Source organism: Aulostomus chinensis, chromosome 5 (genome assembly GCF_037954235.1).
Source record: "Aulostomus chinensis isolate RoL2024-O1b breed Wild chromosome 5, RoL_Achi_v1.0, whole genome shotgun sequence".
Classification (NCBI taxonomy): Eukaryota; Metazoa; Chordata; class Actinopteri; order Syngnathiformes; family Aulostomidae; genus Aulostomus; species Aulostomus chinensis.
In genome coordinates, this window is record NC_141324.1 from 18475257 (window position 1) to 18492224 (window position 16968).

At 42.0% G+C, this 16968-nt stretch overlaps 1 protein-coding gene across 8 annotated transcripts in view; it reads right to left on the minus strand.

Annotated features, from left to right (window-relative positions):
- clcn2a (chloride channel, voltage-sensitive 2a) overlaps window positions 1–16723 on the minus strand; it is a 44882-nt gene extending 28159 nt beyond the window's left edge. For 7 of the 8 annotated variants that reach the window (XM_086203665.1, XM_086203664.1, XM_086203663.1 and 4 more), the window contains exon 1: window positions 10426–10776. In XM_086203665.1, coding sequence (XP_086059791.1) covers window positions 10426–10476 — 51 coding nt within the window. In that variant the 5' untranslated portion in view covers window positions 10477–10776. Of the gene's footprint in view, window positions 1–10425; window positions 10777–16118 lie in introns of those variants that run through there. The other variant, XM_086203666.1, reaches the window with a different exon arrangement.
- Between the last annotated feature and the right edge of the window lie 245 nt (window positions 16724–16968).

Sequence of the window (16968 nt, forward strand, 5' to 3'; positions counted from 1 at the left end):
GCATGCTGTCAAAATGCTCATCTGCCTTCAGTTTAACCTCCAACCTACTAAGAAGCCTTTCAGCAAGACATGGCTCACATCGGCAGTGCCGCTCAAGCAAAAAATCCCAGAAGGAAGCCAGTAGGTGCTAGCTGACAACACAACGTGATGTACCAGAGGGGAAGAACTATACACAAGCTGGTGGCTGCAGAAAGCTGTGTGGTGACATGTCAGTCACGTATTAAAATCTGGCTATTCAAGTGCTACTGTAAATGGCAGAGGATTAAAAGCATTCCTGCCTGCCTCGAGTATGGTGAACCTTCTAGCTGTGAGGAAAACTTGGAATCAAGCTTTGACTTAACAGAATGCAACACACAACCTGCTTAACTTCTAAAACTGTACACTCATGCCTCTGCCTTTGTAAAATGTATTTTTAGGAAATTGTAGTCCATCCTGAGAGGATCCCCTTCACTCCTGTGTGCTGACCACATGTCAAACAGCATTAGTATAACTGCAGAGCATTCACGACATTATCAAACTATAAGGTATATCAGAATTGGACAGAACTACTTTCCTGGTCCAGCTGCTGAGTGCAGTGATTTCATGCAGCACCTCAACAGCGTCATTGTAACTGCAGCCCACAATGTTTGACAAGAACACTAATCGTGGCTGACTTTGTAAGAGGAGGATTATTTCTGCACAAACCAGGATCATGAATCTTGACTGTTGACTGAAGCACGCTAAGCGAACACTTCCCACTCATTCCCATCCATTGTGCAAAGCTAACTAGCAGTCAGCCGGTTTCTCTGGGTCTCAGCTCCTCATGCCCAGAGAAGGGTATCTATCCTGTCTGACAATAGGAAGGATGGAAAATCAGCTTATTTGTCCCAAAACTGGCATGTTTAAAATGGAACTGCCAAAAAGTCAATCTGAAAATGACAGCAACTTGAACTGTATCAATCAAAACGGAATAATCCCAGCAGCGTAAATTTTATTGAAGTGTGTGTCGACTTAATGTCCAATGAAGCACTGCAGAAGAGTGACATGTTCAGTTTTGGGAAATGATCATTGGACCTTCTTACATAATATTCTGTTGGCAAACTTCATGCACTCACACACACAGTACACACACAGATAAACCCACTACCAGACAAACACCCACCGAGAGTTTAAAAAGGGGCTTGTTAGTGTTTCTTTCTTGGGCCTGTGAGAAAGCAGTCATGGGGCCATCTGGAGCACGGCGCCCTTGGTGAGCAGCGGGTGGGACCCCGTGGGTTAAATGAGCTGTTATCTGCAACTAGTTTACCACCCACATGACCAACTTGAGTATCTACATTAGTCAGTTTACCTCCCACATCGCAGCCCTCTATACCAGTTCAGCTCCTGCCGCCCACTGGTTGCTCCTGAGTGGTTTTTCATAGTCCAGCAGTTAGTAGTGTTCCATTTTGGTGAGAACGCATTACACACTGTGTGAAACACATGTTTACCATAAATAAACAATGTGGGTGACACAAAATAAATAGCTAAATGATAGTATAATTCCCATTCAGCTAATGCATCAATAAATTTGGGGCAAATCTTAGCGGCCTACGTTTGGGAGGGAAGGGAATGAAAGCCAGCGTGGAGCCACAATAGACGACTCAGATAGACACCTGCCAATCAATCACACTCTTATTAAGACCTAAATCTAATACATGTTTTGACTCCTTTCTGTTCATGGTAAACAAAAGCTATTAAAAACTCCTGAATGAGCTAATGAGAAGACAGGTACCTTTACAACAAGGAACAAAATGTCTGGCTACTGTAAATACAATTGAGCAGCTAATTTAGAAGAGAGGGAAACATTTTTCTTCATATGCGTCTCCTGCGACCGCTTGTGATAGGATCTCACTTTCCCACTCTAAACAAGCTACAATACTGAGCAAACTTTATTGTCTTTTTTCTTCTAGTTTGTTCTTGTGTGCCCTGATTGTATATTACCGCTGTCCCCCTATTTTTAAGGTGTTCAGGTCACTGCCTCCCCAAGACTTGAAACGTAGTTGTTGTTCTGGTGCACTTGTGGGACAGTGTGTTGGTCTTGGTTCAGTTTACGTTTCTCTCTTTTTTTCTTTTTTTTTGTAAAACCATTCAACGTAACTCTGATTCCGTTATGAGCGTGGCTCATGTTACTAGCCTGCCGCTAGTGTTGGAGGAAGAATAAACGTGAGGTCTTTAGCCAGATCTAAATGTCGACAGCGGCCTTTGTTAGAATCAAGTTAGAGCAGTACAGATTCATTGTAATTCACGTAGGGATTCACTAATATAAGGCTGCCTTTTATTGATTTATGGGGAACATGTTCTTTTCTTTTGAGGATGTTGTGGGCTTAATGGAGATGGTCCTCGGGCCAGTTTGGCCGAAGGGCATTATTCAACAGCTTCCATACATCCCTGTGCAGTTAGATGTGGAAGCAATATATATATATATATATATATGCATATATATATATATATATATATATATATATATATATATATATACATATATATATATATATATGCATATATATATATATATATATATATATATATATATATATGCAAAATTGATTCTTAAAGAGCCACAACATGCCTGCAAGCATGAGAATGGGATCAAAAAATAGTGTAAATTATCTACATGGGAGAAAAAGTGAATAAACCAAAAACATCCAGTTATATTCTATCTTTCTCAATTAGGTTCCTTGAAAATGAACAGATTTATCTGCATCGTACTTTTTGCACCCTCTAGCTTTCTTACTATTATCTACAGCACTTGCAGCACAGATCAGAGCTATCTAGCAACAAGGACAAAGTGCCACATGTCCACTAACTATCTATTGTGTAAGATCCTCCACTTTCCTGCTACATCACTTTCTTTGCCACGTTTTTTAAGTCAGACCATGTGCAAGCCTCGCACAACAGATGAGATAAAAGTTCTTTATTATTCAGCAGTTCCCCAGGCAATGAGAGATAATATATTCACTGTGAGGAGACAGCAAGGACAAATATTTGACATTCTAATGATGAAAGCTTGAACATCTAAAACACTCGTCCTTGTATAACCTCTTGTATTAATATTCATCAAATTATTTTAATTTTTTTGTGACTTGTGAAAGTCGCATCCCGCATCACTACGACATGCCTGTGCTGCAGTGTGATTACGTACGAGTGTGTATCGATGAGAAGAGGGGAATATCAGGAGGACTAAAGCACTGCGGCTAATCTGGGGCCTCTAGACTCCAAGGACAAGATTGAAAATCAAATTAGAGGAGGTCTGACAAATTTGACTCATCCCACTGTCAACATTTGCATTACAGGTAACGGAGGCCGCTTTTAGAATAGTTTCCTATGAGTCAGAGCTCACAGACGTGTGCAAATACACGCACACACACATACACACACACACACACACACACACACACACACAAGCTGAAGAAAACATGGAAAGACTTGCTGCCGTCAAACAGAGCTGTGCACACTGGTAACATCAAAACAAGTGAACCAACACACTCCTATCATATTCGAAGAAAACAGCACTGAGGGTGGAGGAGGGTTGAGGAGTGATGTCAAGCCAACTGAAAGATCAAGCTGAGAGAATGACACCTTGTCAGAAAATGATTTAAGGCTGGGACACGGTTGTTATGCTTCCTCCATGACGCTCATCCACAGACACAGCATTCACAGCAGGTTAAAAATCAACATCAGGGGCGGATCAACAGGCTGATGTTGATATTAGTAAGAGAATTCAGATATCAGCCAAAATATATATTAGTTTTTTTCCCTGTAAGATTCCCTAAAATGCATGTAATGACAAAAATGTATGATACTTATTGACTGTAGCTGTAAATTTATCACCCAAATGAAAATCCAAAACTACATGACTGTACTTAATAATAAACTCGCTAGAAATTAGTGAGTTCCCCTAGCATCGTATTCTGAAAAAGAAAAATTCACATTGGCACAATGTTGTGTGAAAACATATACAACATCGATATTATCAGCCGCACTGACAGTTGACCTGTTATGAAGATTCTCAAAGGGCAAATTGAAAAAAAGCAGCAAAAGATAAACTGAAATAACTGAAATTATGCATTTCCTGAAGCTAAACATACACTTAACATGCAAAGAAATTTTCATCAGTCTTTTCTAATGAACAATCACATCACAACGACGTCTGTTACAGTAAAATGTTAAGCCTTTTTCAAATGTAACTTTGCGGACACACAGAACAATGATGAGTTCTATTTTAGGAGTCAAATATCCGTCTGCAGGCTATGCAGTGGTCCGTTCAGTGGCGTGCAGGTAACAGCACTATTTAGTAGACGACAGCGAGATGCTGTGAGGGAGAGAGTACAGAATGCTGACTATGAGGAAATAGACCCACCAGAAGAGACAGCACTTTTGTCTTTGTGTGTGTGTGTGTGTGTGTGTGTGTGTGTGTGTGTGTGTGTGTGTGTGTGTGTGTGTGTGTGTGTTGGAGGGATGGAGAGGGAAGGAAAGAAGCAGAGATGTACAGTGCATTCTAAAGATATTAAAACACAGCAAAACAGCTCTGATAGCTCTAAAATGGCTGTGATGTTTACTGTAACTGCCACAAATCCTTTGAAGTGATGACAGTCAACTACAAACAGCATGTTCATATTTACCGACCCAACTGGTCGGAGACAGTTTGCACCAAACAAAGGAACAGAGAGGAGGAGAGAGGTAACAGATCTCACACTGGTTGAAGTGACAGCACACTGCTGTTCAAGAGACAATCTGTGTCCGAATGCTACAATTCTGTCCGTCCTACACACTGAAGTGTGTGTACTAACATTCGGGATGGACAAGAGCGAATGATTCACATAGCTTGTGTCTATCTTTTCCTGCGGCTGTGCGTTGTCCATGAGCAAGAGTAAAAGACTGTCTTCTGCTTTCCTGCTGCACTAAATGGTGCATACTTTACTTCAGACAAACAAGAAGAGATATTGAGAGAATAAGACTGAGAAGAGGATTTCATCCCTGCTGCACTGTCCTGATAGTCAGTGCTGCTCAGATGCAGAAACACGTTCATACGGCAGAGCAAGGACAATGTACACAAATAACACATTTCCAGCAAAGGGCTTCACAAATCACGAGAATCACTCCAAATAGACAGAGTTAATGCAATTTATAGACAATAAGAATCCACGCAAACAAGAAGATTGAAAACCAAAAAAGCAGGGAAGTAATCAGAAAATGCTAAAAGAGAATGATTAAAGGTGAAGATAATTCTTGAGTTTAGCGTTTACAAGTTCTCAAAACTGCGTATAGTCTCAGATCCTCTGGAGTGATCAGAGACGGGCAGAATCATGGCTAAAGGCAGCCTCACCAATTTTAGTTTTAACCGTGAGGACAGCCGTAATCCCAGACCTCAGAGGTCTACAAAATCTGTATTTAGTCCGAAAAGCTGATCGCTTCAGTGATTTGTGAACAAGAAGTAGAATCATGAAGTTCTGATGCTGACTGCAGTTGTAGTTATCGGAGAGATGGAGATACATGCGCTGAGCTTTTTTTGTCCTTGTCACGACCCCGGCGACATCCTTCTGTATCAGTTGTAGCTGTCTAGTCGACATCTTTTTGCCTCTGAACAGAACTTTGTAGCCTGCTTGAGAGAAAAGTGCGTATAGGTTTCTCTTGATCACGCTGTGACATCAGGTCTCTGACCGCAGCAATGCCTCTGAGGTTTGTAAGTGGCGTGTGCATCTAGTGGATTTGAGGTCTTAAACATGGATCGTACCAAGAGTCCTGGTTTGATTTGCTCTTTTAAATGATGGTGAACTATTGATGTGATTTGTTCAACTGGAAGACATTTTTGGAGCTTCCAGTGATTTATTTGGTCCAGGGGAATCAACTTAACTGCAACTGTTTGTGCAGCTTTATGTATTAGTGTATCATCTGCATACATACGAAACCAACTGTAAAGATATAAAGTAATGGTAATCTGATGAACTGATCGAATACCAGAGGTCAAAGAATTGACCCCTGTGTGGCTCTGCATGTTGGGGGAAATTCTGAAGTGCAGCTATTAATAAAAGCGAAATAGTGCATCATGAACCCGTTCAGGACAACCGTTGAACAGCTGATGTTGTTATCAGTTTTGCTTATCAGTTTGGTTTCCCTCAGTGGTGGAAGATTTACTCTAATTAAGTAAATATACAAATTTCCACCACAGTGGTGCAGTGGTCAGCGCTGTCACCTCACAGCAAGAAGGTTCCAGGTTCGAGTCCCAGCTCGGGCACGGGACTCGAACCCTGACTCTTTCTGTGTGGAGTCTCCATGTTCTCCCTGTTCCTGTGTGGGTTCTCTCTGGTACTCCAGCTTCCTCCCACAGTCCAAAGACATCAAGAGAGGACGAGGCTGATTGATACTCTAAATTGACCGTAGGTGTGACTGTGAGTGTGAATGGTTGTCTGTCTCTGTGTGTTGGCCCTGTGATGGACTGGTGACCTGTCCAGGGTGAACCCTGCCTCTCGCCCGTTGACGCTGGGATAGGCTCCAGCCCCCCCGCGACACTTAATAGGAATAAGCGGAAGACAATCGATGGATGGATGGACAAATTTCCACATAAAATACTACTCTGGTAAAAGTCTTCAATCTAAACTGTACTAAAGTAGACTTGTTGGATATCGAGTCTGCTCAATCAAAAGTAAAAGTACATATTCTACATGATGTTTGTGTATTCCAGTGCTTGAGTGCTCAATCCTCGAACCATTGACCCCTCAGTATGTATTCCACTTGTGCTGTTCTGATTATCTCCTTGGGATCTCTGTGGATTTCAAATTCAAAAGTACATCATCGACCTTGGCTTTTTTTTTAAAAGATTTTACCGAAAATATTATTCTTCAAAGCAAGCGGTAACTGGTGCCTTCCTATAAATGTAGTACAATAAAAAGTGCAACAGTTCCTCTGAAATGTTGTTCAGAAAGTGCAAACTTCTTGAGAAAAAGAATACTTGGTTTCTTGCACCTATGATTCCTTAATTGATACCTGATCGTCTTCAGTGTGGTGAAAAAGAGCTGGTCTACAAAACTGTTTTCTTATCGCTGAGTATGAGCATGTAGAAATATTGCTCGTGGCATTTCAACATCCTCAGGTACATTACTGATGACATCATCCTTTACCAAGAAGCAAATGCCAATAAAAATGCTGACATTGACAAAATGAAATGAAGTTCAGCTTGGAGAAATAAGATTCTTAGCGTAGTATTGATTCTCGGGATTGTGGTTTTTGAGTCTCTTCCCTTGTGTGAGGAACTACAACAGCGCTCGAGCCTCGTCAACATTACATTCTCATCAATCAATTCTAAGGCTGTGTTTTGGTCCAATGACACTAGAAGGGAGATTTTACTACAATCAGTCCTGAGATTAATGTAGTTTACACCCTTGCTGAGAGCAGTCTCAGTACTGCCGGTGTGATATGAGCTGGTACTTATTCAGTACTGATGACTCCATATGGGGTCCTTTTATTAGAGGTTTAATTACAGCTGGTTTTAAGACTTTCGGGAAAAAAATCTCTGAAAGAAGTAAACTGTTGACTATCTGCAAAACATCTGCTGCCAGGCAACTGAAGACCTCAAAGAAGTCTGAGGTTAACGAGTCAAAGCGGCATGTTGAATTTCTGAGATGAAAAACAAAAATCCTCGAGAGTTTTGAGGTTGGCTTCAAAGTGATCCGTCTTTGCCAGGTTAGTTGATTGCAAAGGCGTGTTTTGTAAATGGAGTATGGACGCACTAATGTTTTTGCCTAATGTTGTGAATCTTCCCAGTGAAAAAGGAAGCGAGGTCATTGCCCGGGTTTGATTTTTAGAGGCATAGATACTTGTGGAGTTGAACCACAGGGGCAAACAGTGTATGTACATTATTAATGGTTTTATCGAGGATGTTGGAGGAGAAAGACTGTCAGGCAAGGTGTATAATAAATAATTTCAATGATGCTGCAGTGCTGTGCATATGTGAGTGTTTGCAAGCAGGATGACGGCATTTTCTCTTCAGGTAGGATCATGACTCTGATCTCGACAGCCGCCAAATCCTGAGCCTCCTGCTGCTGGCAAGACACGAGCATGCTGTCGCTAACATCTGCTACAACGGAGACTTACTACAGGAGGTGGAATATAGGGGCAGGTACAAGACATATCCTCCTACACACCTACATCCACACAAGCTGAATGCAAAACCTATGGAGCAAACTTCCTACGCTGCTGAAAGCAAACCCTATATGACACATCAAGACCTCCCACACTTCTGAAAAATGCAGCATCAGATAGGAGGCTGCAACGCTTTGACACAGAGCCGCTGCAACTCTGCCTCTTCATTGCAGTCTCCTCCTGTCCACTTTACCTGTTCCACCACATGAGATTCCAGCAAGTTTCTACGGTTCCAGCATGCAATGCACCTGACAGCAGTTGTGGAACTCAGTGACCCATGCAGCCATTCCCTACTTGCTTTCTAACTGTCACTCAACACTTGAGAAGCACACACTCACACACACACACACACACACACACACACACACACACACACACGTACACACATTCAGGAAAATAACAGATGCTGCATAAAAAAAGGCTTACTAAGATGAAAACACACACTGCAAGTTCAGTTGTTAAAAATAGCTTGTTTATTCTCTATCTTACTGTTCCCTTTGGATAATGAGTTCAGAGAGGTTGGCTGAGGTTGTGGAATGTTTTCTAATGGATTTCCAAGGAATCTGTTTGGTGCACTGGCTGAAAATATTAATTCGAGTGTGCACACACTATTTGAATGAAAATAATTAGCATATCAAATAATTGTTTTGCGTGAAGCAAAAGGCCATTATATCATGTCTATTTACAATGATAAATATATAAATCATTCAGTTGTAGCTCAATTATATGATCCCAACCACACTGTGCTAAGACTGCTCCAACAACTCCTCATATAAATCAGGAAGCTATTATGTTCTATTGTTTTGGTAAACAGCTGCAATTTTTTTAAAGGATTATTGCAGAGAAAATATTGAAGGTAAAATATATTTTGAGCACAACAGCTGTGAATGACATTTCTGTGCTTCATTCTCCACAGATAAGTTATCTGGTATAGATCTCTGGTTCTCTCTGTGTCATTGTGAGAGAGTTCTGCCAAAATGCAAGGAAATACATTGCTGAAAAATCCTCTGAATCTGACTGATGGCAAACAATAAAACAAAGAGGATGCTTTGTCAACATTACAATCCAATTTTAGACCGCGGCTACACATGCAAGAAACTGGCTGTCCCTTATCTGATTAAAATTTGCGGTTATCTGTCTGTATCTGTCCTTCCAAGAGGAAAACACAGATGCATTATTTCACCTAGCGGGAGGGTATATGATGAATAGTCCTGCCACTCAGAAAGTATCACGACACAAGATGGACAGTCCATGTGCTAAAACACACGTTTCTATTTTTAGAGTAATGGACTGGGACACAGAGAGTGAATGATAAAACCATTGATTTAAGTGTAGTGGTCAGAGTCGTGGGGGGGGGGGGGGGGGTGCAGATGGTGCGTTCCAGCCCACTGAGACTCCAAATACCATTTTACATCAGTATTGATCTGAACACAGACATGAAGCACGGCATCAATCTTCACACCAAGAAGAGCAGAAGCAGCACCTTGGTACCTCTTGTGGCCTCAACACATCCGCAATAAGTCACACACCGCATTCATCTGCACAGACAAAGAAGAAGAATGGACAAAGGAAAGCAACTGCAGTCGGACACACAGATCCGTTTGTAAAGAATCCACTGGTTTGCCTGTCAGTCAGTCTGTGTCTCTATAGATATCTCTGTGTGCAGAGCTCCAGGGTATCTCTGTCAGCCCTGCTGCTAACACATGAGTGGGGAAAAACTGGTGCATGAGGCAATTAATATTCAGAAACACTCCACTTTTAGTTCATAAATAGAAGAGGCCGTTCTGGCAAAGAGGAAAGGCTGAGGGGAAGAGGACAGGGAAGGGGAGGTGAGGGGGCACAAAGAGGGACCAGACCTAACGGAGGAATAGAGGACATAAGGAATATAAAGTGCAGCAGGCGGCAGCAGGCTCTAATCTTATATTTCAAGGGTATTCACGTCTCGTTAATGTCCAATTAGGCCGCACATAAAGTGATCAGCCATGATCTTGAGGATGAACAAACTAATGTGACATGCATGATGGCGCGAATTTGAGAAAAATTCATTATGAAGGTGAGAGAGTGATGCAACACCTGTGGATAAAGGTGGAAGGGAGCAAGAAAGGAGCAACTACAATCAAAAGACTTCATGCATTTCGTTTTGGCATATTTAACAGGAATATCTTCCTAAAAGCTGCACACAGTCTCCTCCTGCAGCCCAAGGACGAGCATCCATTAACTCGCCCCACATGTCTCAAAACATCATCCATGACCTCATCCTCAACTCACCAAAGTTTGCTGGTATTGAAGCGTCCGGTTTTCGGCCTTGTCCTTCACCATTGCCGCAATATCCTTATGAAGACAACCAACCGGAGACTCTGAGGTGCCCGTTAATTCGTTTGAGGAGGAGTAGCGCCGCTGCCCGCCATCGCATGTGCGGCGTGTAACAGGTTTCTTATCACAAACCCCGCAGCATGATGCAAAGCGCTGCAGCCGCGGCGTGTGTGCATGCGAGTGTGTGAATGGTGCCGTGTGTGTGTGTGTGTGCGCGCGCGTGTGTGCGTGTGTCCAGATGAGAGTCGGCTGTCGCCTCGCAGCGCTGGATCGGTTGGACTGCAAAACCGCCGCCTCCCTCCTCCACTCTCACTATCTCTACCGTCTCTCTCTGGAGTTTCTGGACTTGAGCGACGGTGTGCTTGCAGGTGTAATGACTACTTATTGTGAGGTGTGACGTGTTCTTGTTGCGTGGTATTTTCTGCAGAGTCATTATTGCTCTCCGAAGTATTTCAAGGAGATGTGGTAGAGATCTGTCAAAGGCTGAGTAGGGCCACATATGGATCAAAAGGGAAATACTGGAATTGGGAGAATGTTTGACACATTGTTAGATATTGTTGTTATTTTATTATTATTATTATTATTATTATTATTATTATTATTATTATTATTATTATCATTGTTTGTTTGTTTTTGCTCAATTTTAGGTGCATTAACGTTAGGAAAAACATGATGTAAATTATGTCAGTAGACTGATGTTATACTAAAATCACTTCCAAGCTTTTGAGGAGTGAATCAAATGTGAGGATACAGGAGAAAGGCCCTGTTTAAACAGTCCACACCTTATATCGGGGAAAATGATGAGTCATTGATCACTGATAAAGACAAACCGTTCATTTTAAACATTTAAGTGACAGTCGAATGAGGCTCCAACCCCCCCAACCCCTGGACCACCTCTGGGCTGTAGTAAATATGACCGCAGGAAACTACATCAGGCAACATGGCTGCTAATAAAGCCGTAAGAGCACAGTTTGGGTGACACAAGCTGTGAGTCAAAAAAGCATCTTTGACGTCATTATGTCACGCAAATTAATGATGTTTATATTCCTTCCATGTTGGATCTGAAGCTTAACAACAATTGATTGCAAAATTAAAGTTAAAACAACTAAATAACACCACGACCTGAGGGCCTGCACTGATTCATAGACGGTTTAGCATGTGAGACATGGAGTAGAGGCTGGTGCAAGACCATGAAATGCTTTCAAAACAAGTAGAAATTTTTTTTAAAAAATCAGTGCCTGACAAGCAAGTAAGGAATTAAAGCAGGTTTAATGTGAAAGTATTACAGACGTCTAGCATCAGCTTGATATGAAAGCGTGGCTCAGTGTTAAGAGAAGTCTCTGCACTTGAGCAATATTTCTGAGGAGACAAAAGCAGATTTGATGACAAACAACTCCAGGGTATCAAAGCAAGTTTTCTTCCTTATTAGATTGGGCTGTACGGCCAAGCCAGGGGAATTTAATTTTGCGGCTCATATAACTTCGAAAGAGTCGTTTTCAGGCTCATGCTTTAATTGAAAGTGGCTCGACCATATTTTTAAAAAAGAATATATAGTTTATAGACTTGCCGTCATGTTTCTGGAGATTGTTCTTTTCAGAAAGGTGCCGTCTTTGCTTCCAAAGCAACACGACTTATACGAGTGTTTTCGCAGGCTGCGCACTACCCATGATAAATATACTGAACTGACTGAATTGAACTGGCAGTGTTGTTTTAACATGCTGATCCAAATCCGAACACACACAGCAGTGGCTCCCTGATTGGCTTTCATCACTTTGAGGCATGAAAGCAATAAGCACTGTGAGGCTTGTGGAGGAAATTTAAGGGAGAAAGCTACATTACTGGGATGTAAGATAGCATGAAAAACACTTAAAACATGCAGACTTCAATTGTTTCTCTCTGCGTTCATCCTGTCTCACGCTGGGCTTGTTTCATTACTCCACCAGTGAAACAATTACACACACATGAACATCACACACAGACAAAAAAAAAAAGATCTCTTAGGGCTGTTTGTGCGTGATGACCCATATAGACCACAGACGGTGACTGAATGGTTAAAAAGCTAAGTAAGGTAACGATCATCAGAATACCAATGAAGGTATATTTCTGGAAGATTACTGCGTATATCTTACCATCAATCTCTCACACACTGAGCCCCATTCATGAAATGTTTGTTCACAAAGTTGTTGAGGATTTTTAAAACCCTCAATTTAGTCTTACAGACAGGAAGCAAAGCCTGATGGCTATTTGTAACTCCTTGCTCCTGACATCTATTGCATACCTCTTGTAACTGTCAATCACCCAGGCTTGCAAAGACTTGCATCTTACAACAGATGTCAGGAGCAAAGAGTTAGGAATGCCCATAAGCATTATTTCCTGTCTGCAAGACTAAGCTGAGGGCTACAAAAGGTCTTATGCTGTTAAAGATCAAATTTGCAGGTGAGAATGTTTCATGAATGCGGTACATTGTATCTAGATGGTTGTTTCAGTTGTGACTGATGGAGAGTTTCACCTGCCATACCTGAGCTGTTGACCGATGCAGCCATCATGTGACTTTTAGAGGTCACACGCTGCAGCTGGGCCTTAAGATACACAGGAAGGAATGTACACTCACATGACAGTGACTTAGCGGAACATGCTCTTCCTTTACAGTTAAAGGTTGTTTTAATTACAACATCTTTAAAAATCAAGCTGTGGCAACTGCTTTTGCACATTATTGAAAATAAATTCTTAGTGGAATCCATAACTGTAACAACTAAAAGCTTCTTCTTGCAGGTACAGTCGCACATTTTTTTTTTTGACCGCAATAACTAATTTCAGTCATAAATCAACGACAGGTTATATCCATGTAAATGACAAAAGATTCTTTTGTATCAGTGATTTTAAAACTGATCTGAAATTGGAAGCATGCTTTTATTAACCAGCATGAATTTATATATATAAAAGAATAAAACACCTCTGCAGCTTCATGTCATGGTGGCCAAAATACACTGCTATATATTACAAGCAATAAACTAGTCAAAAGTCCACATTTGGTCATATTGCAATTAAATCTGTAAAAATCTACTGCCTTCGTTCAAGTTGTTGGTAAATAAAATGAAATTCACCATAAAAATGACCTTTTTTTATTTGTTCAGTTTACAGGTCCTCTGACAGTCTCAAATGTTGAAATTTGTCAGTGCACGTGAAGTTAATCGGAGAGGGGACGTAAATACTGAAACAATGTGGTGAGATTCTTGTTGTTTAACCACTTTTATTGAGTTAACAAATTTGATTTTAGTTTTGAGTCAGCTGCTGCAGACATTTAAATTCAAAAAAACGCATCACTAGAAGCTGATTTAAGGATTTTATTTAAGAAATTAGAATTTTTATCTTGCGATCAGGCATTTAATTACATGGTTGTCAAAGGTCCCTAGAGTTACTTCATAAGTGACTAATCGCTGCCGTAGATCTCTTCAGTTTAGTGACGGTCGTATAAATGACTTCTTCTACGTTCAAACCTTCAGCGGTTAGGAAGTGTGCGTCGCCGTCCTCGAGCGAGCGGCCTTCACTGATTCAGATGTAGGTGGATTACTGAGTCCTGAGAAAGAGCCTTCCTGAAGGAGTTTGTTCTTTTCTGAAAAGTACAGTTCTCAACATTCCTTGGTGCTTTGAACATATTGCATCCACATCAGCCCACTGGGTATTTTGTTCTTAAAGTGGACCATTTGTTCTGCCTCAGTGCTGCGCTCGAAGTGCAGAGGGATGTTGTGTTTGTGGAAGATAATGGGTTTTTTGAATATTCCTGCTATGTAAGGAATGCCGTTGTCCATGTTGACAGTTGTTTCAGGCCTGAGGTGTTACGTTTTCAGTATGTCACGTTCTAAGTCCCGCAGTATCTCAGGAACGCCTTGAGAAAATCTCTTCCAATTTGGCACAAACGTTCACTGGGACTCAAGGATGATCTGAAAACATTTTGGTGGTCTAAGGGCAAAGGTGAAGGTCACTGTCACTTAACATGATAATGATATCTTGGGAAAGCTTTCACTGAATTTCTTCAAATTTCCCACAGACGACAGGCACATTTTGAAGAAGCATGCATGTGGTATTTCTAGTTTCTCTGTTTTCGTATTTTGGGTAACCGCAAGTTTTAAGTTCTTGTGTGTTTGTGATCCTTCTCCTTCTCTACTGTTCCTCTGGGAATGTTTTAGATTAGATGGTGTTGTGTTCACTCGACTCAACAAGGCCTTCTTTATGGACAACATGCTCGAGTCCTGCTTGATCATTGCTCCTCTCATATGCCACAAAACTGACTCGTGTGTTTTGAAAGTGTTACATTCGTGCACAAGCGCTCCTTGGGGGATTTGTATCTAACACTGAAAGCTCACACATGAGGGCTTGTCACACTTTCAGAACATTTCATTTTCTCAGATGGATTATAATACTGTGAGTATCTCTTTGGGCTTTCACCAAATGCCCTTCAGAGGTGCTACTCACTGGCAGTGAAATCTCTTCCACTGAAAGATGTGGTGCCAAGTGAGACTCACACCTGAAAGATAACCAGTGTTCACTGGAGGATTCACTGATGCCTTTTCAAGAGCCAGAAATGTTTGCCAGCTTGCCCTTTGATTGGAAACAATTTTGAAGTCACTGGGAACATTCTCAAAACCAACGTTGGTTTTTTTTTTTTTTTTTTTTTTTTAATGTACCACCAAAGCAGCAGGACACTAATGAATCCAAGCTTCAGACTTGATGGCATTACATGAAACAAATTGTCACAGGCCAATTCTCATGAAAAGAACCTTTTACTGGCTGACAGATAAAACAGCCGAGTGACGGACCACGAGCACCAGAATGAACCAGGGTCTCATGAGAGGGCTGTGATGGAAGGGATACGACGGTGTAACACTCTGACCAGCGCAACCTGTCACTCACAGTTTTACTTTCAATCCAATTATCAATGCACCCAAACTCCTTAGGTATGTTTATGTCCTCACATCACCTCCTGACTAAGGGGTAAGTAGTGCCACCTCCTTCCATTTTTTCAGACAGGCCGAGGTGATATGGCCCCGACAGCTCAGAAACTGGGTGATCTGCAGCCCCAGGCAACAGCACACTGACCCACATCTCACCATCTCCACAGGGTTCTGTAGAAACATTGTACCTCGCATGGAGGGCATTTTGGTACCAGGATGAAAAATGGTTTCTTCTCATTGTAGTTTTTTTTTTTAAATAAAGGGAGCTTCCAAGAATAACAACAGGTAATTTTCACTCCTTTTTTCAGCTTTTTTTTTTTTAACAATGACCTGAAGTCAAATTCTTTTATGCGAGACCTTTGTTTTCCAACACATCCATTTTACAAACTAGTGCAACCACTTCGAGTCCTCAATGCGCAACGTTAGGACGTACAACCACCTGTGCCCCTCACTGTTTTGTGTAGCAAGTTTCTCAACGGTAATTCATTCCTTTAGAACAGAGCAAGTGCATTATGTTGAAGTTGTGAAGATTTAATGACATGCAAAGAGAATTCAAGCAAATACAGCCTTAGCCAATTAGACCTTGCTTGCCCTTGGGCGAGATATCGACAACAATTTAGAGGATATACAGGACTTAGGTACTTAGAAAGAAAACAACAGGCACTGATCCATCTTGTCAGGACGCAGCACACTTACGGTTTCCCCTGTGGCGGCTCTTTTGGTCTTTTTCTTCTCTCCTCCTCTGGCTACGGTTTTAAAAGCGTCAGCTATGTCCCTCCATTGCACCGCAGCGGACTAATTATTGAAAGGGCACGCGGCTACAGGTTGCAGCCTACACTTGATCAATAACGTGATGGGCAGCGGACGACTCCTGGGGCTCACAATTCCCTCCACTGTAGGAAGATATCTCTGGATCCAGGAGACTGGCCTGTTGCAGATGCGCAATCCATACAGAAACGCGCCAAAGTTGTCAACACGGCGCGTAATTACGAGGTTTGCGCCTCCAGAGCAGCGCAGCAGCTGGCTGCTTAGAAGAGCGCAGCTGCATGAGATCGAGAGGCAGAGAAACTCCACTAGAAGATGCTACAGTCTCCTCATCGGCTCCAGCTGAAGTGGGAGGGAGGCAGCGGGATACCGGGTGTCGTGTCCGTGATGCAATGCGGGTACCGTCAGTGCCATGGCCCGCAGTTTTTTCCTTGTGTGCAGAAATCCAGGGGCTCCGGTCATTATCTGCGGAACCACGGCGCACATTCGTCTTAATTATCTCTGGTCGGGATTGTCTGCAGAGATCGAAGGAGGCTTGGAGAGAGAAAAACTGAACATGTGTCTAATGTGTCTGCTCTACCTCTCTTTTCCCTCTCTCTCCTCCTGCATGAAAAACAGGCACCCACACTTCAGGGTCTAATTTTAGGCGCCATGCGTCTTAATCATGGCACTCATAAGCAGTTTAGGAGCAAACAGAAGAGGGCAGGGGCTCAGTCAGTGTCCAGGCTGAGGTGACCATGAGGATGGATGCTGCATTCCCCCCGTGTTTACCCCAATCCGC